The sequence below is a fragment of the Harmonia axyridis genome, chromosome 1 (assembly GCF_914767665.1).
Source record: "Harmonia axyridis chromosome 1, icHarAxyr1.1, whole genome shotgun sequence".
Taxonomy (NCBI): domain Eukaryota; kingdom Metazoa; phylum Arthropoda; class Insecta; order Coleoptera; family Coccinellidae; genus Harmonia; species Harmonia axyridis.
The window spans coordinates 1436356-1447114 of record NC_059501.1 but is presented as its reverse complement, the minus strand read 5'-3'; the positions used below and the strand labels follow the sequence as shown (position 1 = coordinate 1447114).

Genomic DNA, 10759 nt, shown 5'->3' with positions numbered 1-10759 from the left:
AACTTTTGCAGAGATTTCAATTGCGGAGAAAAATGAATTTAAGCGTCACTACAAAGCAATGAAGACAGTGTCTTAAATATGTTTGATAGAAATAGTGTAGATATTGGTTAGCGACAAGTTTTTAACTATTTCTATTTCTTGACAAATATATCACTTTATATCTTATAATTTAGGAGTTGCAATCAAATATTCGAAATAAGTTCAGCCTGTACATGGTGCTTCAAATTGAATGTTTAATGATGGGATATCCGGAAGTACAGCAATTTGTCTACAATAATACGACGTAGGGATAGTCGTTTGACTCAATAATGTTGTCTCTGAATTCTTCTTAAATATATCTAAGTTTTCACGAATAAGCACCGATTTTGATAAAACAATTTTTAAACGTTGCTGAAGCGTATAACTTTTCATGAATAAATGACATAACCTACTGAACATAAATGATATAAGAAATGTCAAAAAATAATACACAGGGTGTCCATTATATCCATTTTAAATCGTATCAGTCCTACTTTGATCATATCACAAAAAAAATTCACTTTAACTTGGTTTTTATTTCACAGCGATAGCATCTAGTTTTAGTATGTAGAAGTTATGACGATTCGACGAAAATGGAAAAATCCAAAAATGCAAATGAATAATGTATTGGGTATAAAGTCACTTAACGATCTCATTAAGTTCTTTATTAAATTTAGGCTAGCTTTCGGTCATTTACATGGCCATCTTCAGGGCACTGGAAACAATTTTTTACATTACGAAAGAATATATAAAAAATCTGAACCTAACAATGAAAAATTAGGCAGAAACATAACAATGAGAGTCACCTCATTGTTATGTTTCTGCCTAATTTTTCATTGTGATTCCTCTTATATACACAAATATTTTTTTCATCTGCCCTGAAGATGGCCATGTAAATGACCGACAGCTAGGCTAAATTTAATAAAGAACTTAATAGGATCGTTAAGTGACTTTATACCCAATACATTATTCATTTGATCTTGTTACAAAGTCGATAATTCTTTTCTTGCAATCCAAAAATGCGTTTGTCAGTTTCTGCAAAATGTCACATCCATTTTTCAGATTGGACCATTCTACACATTAGCTATGAAAATTCTAGAGAAGCGGCCAATGTTTTTATGCGCCATCAACAGCTGGTACCTCGGCAACTAGCTGGTTCGAACGACACATCCTGTCGATTCTCTAGGATCTTGGTCTATTTCGTCTAGCGAACGAACCTACCCTCATATTAAGCAGTTTGGTCATCGGAACGAACACAAAAACGGTTTCTTCAATCAGCCTAGTAGCTTTTCCCGCTTCGCTTCTTGGAAGTCTAGCTGACAGGAAGTCCTAAATCTCTATCCCACGACGTGATGGTGGTTTCCTTTTCTAGACCGAAATAGAACCAGCGTTTGTCTATTTCGATCCGGCCAATGGCAAACGCCAAAAAGGGCCGCGTTTGGCCATCTCTGTCTATACAATTAAAGGCCCTTGCTGTAGGGCGTTGGTTTGGTATGATAATCATTTCTTGGAAATGGATTTTTGGGTCTCACGTTCCCAAATAAAGTTATCCCCCTCTTTTGTGCGTGTCAGGGGAGGCACGGGGGGAGAGAGAGCAGATGACTCGTGTGTGTGTTTTGTTTGGATTAAAATGCATCGGCCAACTTTGTCTGGCTGGCGGTTTGGTCTAGGGTCGTTTCTCTATGTTTCAGGTAGAACGTATGATGTGGGTTTTGACTTTTTGTTTTTGGACCTCTATCGTGATGCGTAGAATGCGGTGGAATATTCTGGAAGGTCGACTGGTGTTGTAAACATTCACGCATGTTGGTATCGACGCTGAACGTTTTAAAACGCTTTGGTTCAGAATTGTTGGCTTGATATTTCTTATTGAGCTTTGACTTTTTTTGGCTGTTAATTTCGTATATTTATTTATTTATACGGACAAGCCATTTTGCATTATACATAATAAAAAAAAATACAATTCAAAACATAATATCAAAAATAAACATGAATTTCCAAAATTCCCTATTAAAGGAATTATTAAATTCAGTTGTTGAAGAACGTTCCAAATTTTATTTCAAACAATTCATGTAAAAAGAGTTTATATTCTTGAAATAATTCAGAAAAAAATTCATTGAATTCAGATAAATAGAATCCACAACTAAGAGATTAGTAGAAAGCAGTTATAGAATACTGAGTGATTCACCAGGATGGCCTATTAGACGTTTATGGAAAACTAACCATAATTTTGTGCTGAAAATGTGCATGTTGGGGTTTGTGACAATGATCTTTCTCCCTAAAATATTTTCAAATCTCTACAACTTCCGATTATACTGGAAACAGACTACTTCTTCCTTATTTCGAATGGCACACCCAGTATATTATTGCATCATTAGATGCTTTTTTATGTCAATTTCGGCAATATGCCATACCTTGGAAAAAACTCAACGGTTCATGAGTTATTGGGATTCTTATGAAAAAAAAAGATGGCGATGAGGACTCACATTTTTTTTAATATTTCAGCAGAAAATTTACAGTCGATTCTACGTACAAAAATAGTGGGGGTTACTTAAGCAAACCCTATACCTAAAATGAATACTTCAAGAGTTATCGGGGAAGAACTTCAAATGAGGAAAAACCGCTATTTATAACTGTGTTAATAACTGTCTGTTACTTCCGGAAAACACAGAAAGAAACCAAAATGCGATGTTTGGATAACTAAATTTTACATTTCATGAATTTTAATTAATTTTTCGTTGGGATTGTTGAGAAATCCATAAACCAATACAATTTTCAATTACGAATTATTCATTACAATTCTTGATATGTCAAATTTAGTTATGAAAACAACGAATTTTATTTTCTTTCTGTGTTTTTCGAAAATCGCAAGCTACTTCACACAGTTATAAATAGCGGTTTTTCCTCATTTAAAGTTCTTCCTCGATAACTCTCGAAGTATTCATTTTAGATATAGAGTTTGCTTAGGTGAAACCCCCACTATTTTTGGACGTAGTATCGACTAACATAATAAAAAATATGGGTTCTAATTTGAAAATCTTGAGTTTTGATGAATTTGAGTTGTCCAAGTTCATGATCCTTATATAAACACCCTGTACATTTTTGACCCAAACCGCATACAGTCTTATAATATTACGCATTTGCGGAATCGAAAAAGGAAAAAAAAATTTGGAAAAAGCTCTTTTTGCGGTAATATTAAAAAAAATGTGAGTCCTCATCGTCACCATTTTTTTCATAAGAATCCCAATAACTCATGAGCCGTTGAGATTTTCCCAAGGTATGGCATATTGCCGAAATTGCCATCAAAAAAGCTATCTAATGATGCAATAATAAACTGGGTGTGCCATTTGAAATAAGGAAGTAGTAGTCTGTTTCCGGTATAACCGGAAGTTGTAGAGATCTGAAAATATTTTAGGGAAAAAGATCATTGTCTCAAACCTCAATATGCAAATTTTCAGCTTAAAATTATGATTAGTTTTCCATAAACGTCTAATAGGCCATCCCGGTGAATCACCCTGTATAATGAATTCATTCAATGAACAACAAATTTCCAAAATGAAGTGTTGTACCTACCCAACTCCCAAAAGAGTTGTATTGTGCCTGAATTGTAAGATTTTATTTATTTATTTAACCATAAACGGACTTGCCATTTCACAAATATTATAAAGTATAGAATAAAAATTGACCAAATTCTTTGATGAAATAAACAAGTAGAAATAAAACCTAAACCAAAAAAACTTACAAACTAATGAAACACTTAAAAAAAAAACGCTTTTATTGAAAAATTGTAACGTGCAACAAATCTATATCCACCAAACCCAGCAGCACCTAGAGCTCTATCAAGGGGGTTGTTCATAAACGAAATAAATTTGAACAATTCATGTGATATTCCAGAAGTTATTCGGAAAAAAGTTAATAAGATTATGTCTTCTATTCAGATGATTTATTTTATTGATTGATCATCAGGGTATAGTGATTTGCTCAAATTCAATTTAAATAAATAGAATCTACATCTAGTAGTTGGCAGATATTGGAGGTACAAACGAAAATTACAGATTCTTTAGTTCAAGGAAAAAAGTCCTATAAATATGGGCCCGCAAACGCTTTGCTTTCTGATACTGAGTGTTGAAGTTTAGATATTTCAAAGTTTTCATCATGTGATATGCAAATCTACAGAGAGTATTTTTTTTTGGAACAGTGCATGCTTCTTTCCTTCACAACTTCTGTTTGGTGGACCACTGGTAGTTTAGAAAAAGGTGGAAAGTAATTTTGATTCACTATTACACTTTTTGGGTTCTTGTAGTTTTGTGGTATCTGCTACCGATTTCTAGAAACAAATTTCAAACAATTCTTTAGTTATCCCCTGAAAAATCCTAATTATTAAAAAGATCCAGTTAGTGAGCTGCGATGAATAAATTTATCATAAGTTTTGGTACTTCACCCAATCTGTAGCAAAGAGTAAAAAAGACGAACTGGTATAATCATCACAAAAAAGTAGAAGTACAAGAAACTCCCTGTATCTCAAAATCAAAGCGTTGCAAGGCCATGTCTATAGGACTTTATTTTCTTAAAATTATCCAAGCAATCTCATTTCCTTTATGTCTCAGATTGGGGAACACCCTGTAAAGTAGAATATATTTATTGAACGACTTCAATATTTTCAAAGTTATTAAAAATTTCGAAATATTGCACTCCTAGGAGAGTTATCATCTTATTGTAAATAAATTCCGAAACGTTGAAAATATACAAAAATTGCATGTCTATTATCAAAATGTTGAAAAAAGAATAGTTCTGTTGGAAATCTTTTCGATTTGGAGATCAACATCTTCAAAATCCACTCTTGTGTTAAATTCAAGGTTTTCATTTAGGCCTTGTTAGTTTGTTTTATTAGAATCGGAAGTAAGTTATTTTGAATGAATAATTTCTCGATAAATTTTAATGAAAAGCTATCATATATGCCCTCCAGTCTACTTTTTTTCTCAAAAAGATTCAAAATAGAATCCATGATAAGCGCAGCACTTGATTTTTTAAATTCAGTTTCAAAAATATTTTTATGAATGGATTATTTGCTTCTTATTTCGAAACCAATGAAATAAATTGGTATAAATTATATAATAGATGTCTGGAATTTGAGATATTTTTTGGTATATACTACTTTCTACTATCTTTGGAAAATTTTTTTAAGAATTAATAAGATCAGAACAAGCAAAGTTATTTTCAAAGTTTTTGATTAGGTTCTATTTCTGAAAAAATACTGGAGGCATTCGGAATTTGCTCCTAGTAAATATTTCTATAGTTCGTTAGTGCAAATACTCATCTTCCTCGTTTCACATACATTTTTTTCAACCAGCCCTTTCAAATTCCAAGGACACGTTATGTTTAGAACAGAATTAGGGGTCTGGAGTTCCAGGAAGTGTTATGGCATCTGCTACCACCTTTTTTCAGGTAAAAATTCTCTATATATATCATCCAGCCCTTAAATAAAAATAGGGGTTCACTTTGACCTTGATGAGGGATGTTCCAACAATATATTTCTACCCTGAATTTTATATTATAGTAATAAGTTCAACTTTCAATCTACTTCGTGATGCAATTAGATAATTGTTTACATATGGTTTATTTTATTAAAAAGAAAATATTCTTGACTTAAGTGGATAGTTTAATGAAAGTTTTTTTCAGTTAATTAGAATTGGATAGTTACTAATTACTAAAATGCATTATTCTTCTGGAATTAAGTAAATAATAGACTACAATTTATTTGAAGGATGAACTGAATTTTGAAAATTAAAAGATTGCAAATGTACATCTGTATTTATATATGCAAGAAAGAAAATCAATTTTTTTTATATTGTCTATTCATTCCTAAATACCTATCAAATAATCCTCAAAATCCAATTATTCACATAAATATGATGAACTCAGTATTGTTGGGAAAAGTTTCAATGAGAGATTTAAAATGTTCTTAACAATTTTTACTTTGGGTTCACAACAAATAGAATAAGTATAGTTAATAGTTTTTCTGAAATCTTTCAGTATTCACTGACTCCTTCAATGTTTTCATTTTTTCTTCAATTGGTTTTGGAAAAATTCTCCATCTCCTTTGGTCGCTTGTTGATTTATTTGTTTATGTCTATCTCTGCTAACAATTTCTTCTATCACTTCTCCATCTCCTTTGATAAGTCTGAAATTTTAATGATAATTAATCATTTTTAATTGGAACAAAGAAACAATTTTAGCAAAATATACCCAAATGGCTATACAGTTGGTGATGACTAGGATAACATTAAAGTAAGCAGATGAGAACCTTCTTGTAATAAAAGATTTATATCCTGATTTGAATCAATTATGAGAAAATAAGATAGAAGAAACTGATGAATGATTCAAAAGTTGCAATCTTCTTTTGAATAGAAAAAAAAAGCAAGGATTTACTTTTCACTACACTTCTTTTTCTTTTTTGTGTAACAGAAAAGGTCAATAAGAATTCTTACTAACACAAGATATGACCAGTCATGGAGAGGTAACTTCAAGAAAATGTATATAATATACAAACTATGTATGTTATATGCCATCTACATTGAAAAATGTGCCATTTTCATTGAAAATAAATACTCTTCTTCCATAAATTAATAATAATAAAAAAGAAAACAAGAAATAACAACTTTAAATACCCCAAGTAAAATTTAACAAGCCAGCTGAGTACAGATGCCTGAAAATTCACAACTCTTTGCCAAATGATTTAACCGAAACCCATGATATTGAAACATTAAAAAAAAATATATTAATTTAGAACATTACATATGATGATAGCATAGATTCTTTTACGGTCTCATTTCATTTTCATGTAACTGATTTTAGATTGATGTGATTACAAAGAAAAATAGATTTTATTATAATATGATTTTCAAAATACCTGTCACGACCAGTAGTAGGGTCATACTGTCTTTTCACAACACTCTGTCTCTTATCCCATTCTTCTTTGGTCATAGGGGCCATTACATTTCTTTGTCCCATCAAATCTATTGGAATATCATTTGAAGGACCTTCATCTGACATTTCCTTCTCTACAACTCTCTTTGAAGTCTTCTTAGCTTTTACCTTTAAAGATTTCTTCAATATTTTGCGTTTCCTTTTCTTTCTCTCTTCAGATGAAGATGAGGAGCTACTGTCAGAACTGCTGAAATATTAATCAGAAATGCTATAACATTAACATACCATCAGCTTCAAAGTTACGGTATATGTATAAATCAAAAGATAGTAAAAATGTAAGAAAAAGTCAAATCTATCTATTTTCCTAGGTTTATTGTTGATGTGATATAAAATTACATAAGGTACAAATATTAAATAAATTTACCTGCTGGTGGACGAATCTTCTGATGTAGAATCTGACGAACTTGATCTACTCTTTCTTTTCTTGTATTTATGCTTACTTGTGTTTCTTTCCTTTTGTTTGACTAATAGTTTGGTCTTTTTTGATTTATGTTTGAGAACTTTCTTATCATTATCGCTTGAAGAACTATCTGAAGAGCTGCTGGATCTGTCTCTTTTTTTACGAGAGGATCTACCTCCTGTTGATGAAGTCTTGTTCAAATTCATAATTGAGCAATTTTCGAACTTCGAAATGAATATTCAAGAAAATCTACTACTATTCATAAGTACTTCTGGATCATTATATTGTTTATGAAAAAGTTATTCCATTATACCTATATAAACAACAATTCTCTTCAAAATGTAAGAAAAAAATTAATGTTTTGTAATTTGTTTACCAACCAAGATATAGGTTAGGTTAAACGTCAAAAGCAGAATGAGTTCCAGAAAAATGAGAAAATCACAGATATGTATCAGAATCCTCAATATTTTAGTTGAAATTATAGTTCTACAAGTTCTTGAAATTTTATTCTGCAATGGTCTACTTCTACTAGTTTTTAATTGAGGAAAATAATTATTGAAAAGATTTATACCTCTGTGGATCTTGATTCAACCACAGAATGCTAATAATTGTTTCAAGCATAGATAATTTTTTTCATAGAATATTGCATTTATTTAAGTAGGTTTTCGAGGTCAGTGTTGTCAAATAAATGCATTGATCTAATAATACACCTTCATTATCCGAAACAAATGCACTTACTTAATTTCAATTTAACACGTTAACGAAAAGTTCATCTGAAAACATGAGTGAGACGACCGAGAAAGAATTCGAACCAAATGAGGAATTCCTTGAAATCCTCATATCAATGGGTCTCTCCAAAGATATAGCTACAGAAGTGAGTTATGGTAACCAAACATGAATGCCGAATTATTATGTTTTCTCTGATAATACAAATCGTCTTGCTCTTTCAGGCGTTGTTTTGTACTGGAAATCAATCCATAGATTCAGCTCTCAATTTCATTTTTAGTACTGATGAAGATTCATGTAGGACACTATTACCTAGAGTGCCTGGTGATAAGATAGAGGACAATGCAGCTGGTGATGAAAATGATGATGAAGGCTACTATAAGATGACATTTGTAATTAACACTGCCTTGAAAATGGGTGTTGGAAAATTGAGTGCCCAAGTAAGGGATTTCATTCAATTTTGATTTCTGAGGGTAACATGTTCGTTTTAAGGTTGCCCATGCTTCTCTAGGTTTGTATCGAAAGATGTTATTAGAAGGAATGAAAGATGCCTTGGATGGTTGGGAGTTTGCAGGGTGAGTATGCGTTTGATAAGAATACACAAAGAACTCTTTTAGTTCTGATTTTGAATGTAATAATCATACTAAATATTCTCTTTATGTTTCTCTAGAGAGAAGAAAGTAGTACTGAAAGGCATTGACCACGTGCATTTGCAAGAACTTCATGAGAAGGCTAAAAGTGCCAATATTCCATCTTATTTGATAACAGATGCTGGGAAGACACAAATTCCCCCAAATTCGATAACAGTATTGAGTCTGTTTGGTTCAGAAGATGAAGTTGATAAAATTACGGGAAAACTTGGTCTTCTTTAGAAACAACAATAATTATAATTAATTATAATCATGATAAGTCAGTCCCATACAAAGCTTCCAAATTGTTTTTGGCTCTAGTCAATAATTTGAGGTGGTGCTAACATGAGAAAAAATATGAATATATTGTTATATATTTTATTTGGAATTACAAATTTTCAGTTTGCATGGTATATTATTTGTTAGGTTCGAAGTGACAATAATTATATTTCGTTTCTCTGAATATTTATTAAGTCTTGAACTGTTGAATTGATTTGAAAACATGAGAAGTGTTTTTGGGAAATAACAATTCAAAGGGTGAATTGTTACCATTTTTTCATTACATTTTGAAAGCTTTGTATCTCTTTGCATTTGCCATTTTGTGCACTGTTTCGAATTTTTTTGAATTTTTATTGTAGATAATACTATAATATATTGATTACCACTAAAATTTATTAGATCAGGCCTAACTATAATCAATTTTAATTTTTATATTGTAATTTCTAACTTATAATTGTACCCAGATTGTAGTTTAAGCTGACATTAATATTTCTTATTTATTTTGTATAGTATTTATTTCAAATTGAATATATATATTTGTTGCTTTAAATTTTTAGTTTTTTACTGATTTTACAAACACTTGATCAATATTGGAACTTGGGGCTTGTTCCATAATATTTTATAAATCATGTAACAGGAAAAACATCCAGTTTTGAGAAATATAAAGTAAAAAATGAGGAAACCTGTGAAGCATTGCTTAGCGCTAATGTTGTGCAACATCACTATTTTTCATTTGACAAAGTGAAAAGTTACGAAGTAGTTTGATGCTAAAAGCCCCTGTACTCGATTCAATAAGCATATTTAATATTTTCATTCATTGAATTCAACAATCTGACAAGCATTCAAATAAAAATGAAAAAAATATTTGTGTATATAAGAGGAATCACAAATGACACTAATGGATTTATTAGGAAAAACAAAATGAGGAATTGTTGATACAATGAGTTTTTATTCAATTTTTGCTGGGTATTCAATGGGAAAATTCATAATAAATAAAACAAAATAATTTCCACAGATATATCTGTGTGGGAATTACTTAATTTTTGATAAATTCTCGGAGCGCATCCACCAAATTAACATGATAGAGGAATCTCAGGAATCTTGAAATTATTCATTAGTGGATGATGCTCATGTGCAAAGGTCTCAGTAATATAATTGTGAGATTGTTAGAAAAGATACGTCTCCTGTAACAATGGAATTCTCACGACTTTAACACTGTTAAATTGTAATTATATCCAATTGACATTATATTGGAGAAATCAATTCTCTTTTCATTATGATATTACCAATCTTTTCGATACTTCAATTAGTTACTGATTGGATTGTATTCTCGTGGATTTAATTAAATCGAGTGATTGAATTGACATTATTTTTGATATTACACAAATGCCACCTGAGAATGTTACTGTGAAAGTTAAAAGTGTTCTGATTAGGACCCCACTGATTGGAAAGGGCAAAAATGAAATGAATATTTTATAACTGGCATGCTACAGATTGATTATATTTGATTGGAATCTCTTTGTACGTTACGTATCGTACATTTATAAAGGGTTTTAATCAGGACAAACTATTCAACTTAAATTTTTAAAAGAAAAATATGATGAATATTTTTCCTAATATAAAAATTCCTGTATTCTTCTACTTCAATGGCCTCGAAGAGGAGTGCAAATATTATGGGAATATCTTTTTGATGCTTTGAAAATTATTATTGCTTATCTTTGAA

The 10759-nt window shown here is 31.0% G+C and overlaps 2 protein-coding genes across 3 annotated transcripts; one reads left to right on the top strand and one right to left on the bottom strand.

Annotated features, from left to right (window-relative positions):
• Positions 1–5972: 5972 nt before the first annotated feature.
• On the bottom strand, positions 5973–7943 carry LOC123671541 (ADP-ribosylation factor-like protein 6-interacting protein 4). 2 transcript variants are annotated; one of them, XM_045605447.1, is made up of 3 exons: positions 7367–7943; positions 6926–7189; positions 5973–6196 (listed from the first exon to the last, which is right to left on the bottom strand). In XM_045605447.1, exons 1-3 carry the CDS (start codon positions 7606–7608, stop codon positions 6073–6075), a joined length of 630 nt encoding a protein of 209 aa, XP_045461403.1. In that variant the 5' UTR covers positions 7609–7943; the 3' UTR covers positions 5973–6072. The 2 variants fall into 2 exon arrangements, with proteins under 2 accessions (XP_045461403.1, XP_045461404.1); XM_045605448.1 differs by having other exon boundaries at positions 6926–7186; positions 7367–7794.
• Positions 7944–8037: 94 nt separating this feature from the next.
• Positions 8038–9586, top strand: LOC123671540 (probable peptidyl-tRNA hydrolase 2). The gene is made up of 4 exons (XM_045605446.1): positions 8038–8276; positions 8353–8568; positions 8621–8703; positions 8799–9586. Exons 1-4 carry the CDS (start codon positions 8184–8186, stop codon positions 8998–9000), a joined length of 594 nt encoding a protein of 197 aa, XP_045461402.1. The 5' UTR covers positions 8038–8183; the 3' UTR covers positions 9001–9586.
• The last annotated feature ends 1173 nt before the right edge of the window (positions 9587–10759 follow it).

Bases quoted from the DNA above. Each gene is read 5' to 3' on its own strand.
- LOC123671541 (XM_045605447.1), bottom strand. From the start codon at position 7,608: ATGAATTTGAACAAGACTTCATCAACAGGAGGTAGATCCTCTCGTAAA. The intron at 7,190-7,366 runs GTAAATTTATTT...TTAATATTTCAG, and splicing joins GAAGATTCGTCCACCAGCAG to CAGTTCTGACAGTAGCTCCT. The intron at 6,197-6,925 runs GTATTTTGAAAA...TTAAAATTTCAG, and splicing joins CCTACTACTGGTCGTGACAG to ACTTATCAAAGGAGATGGAG.
- LOC123671540 (XM_045605446.1), top strand. From the start codon at position 8,184: ATGAGTGAGACGACCGAGAAAGAATTCGAACCAAATGAGGAATTCCTT. The intron at 8,277-8,352 runs GTGAGTTATGGT...TTGCTCTTTCAG, and splicing joins CCAAAGATATAGCTACAGAA to GCGTTGTTTTGTACTGGAAA. The intron at 8,569-8,620 runs GTAAGGGATTTC...GTTCGTTTTAAG, and splicing joins TTGGAAAATTGAGTGCCCAA to GTTGCCCATGCTTCTCTAGG.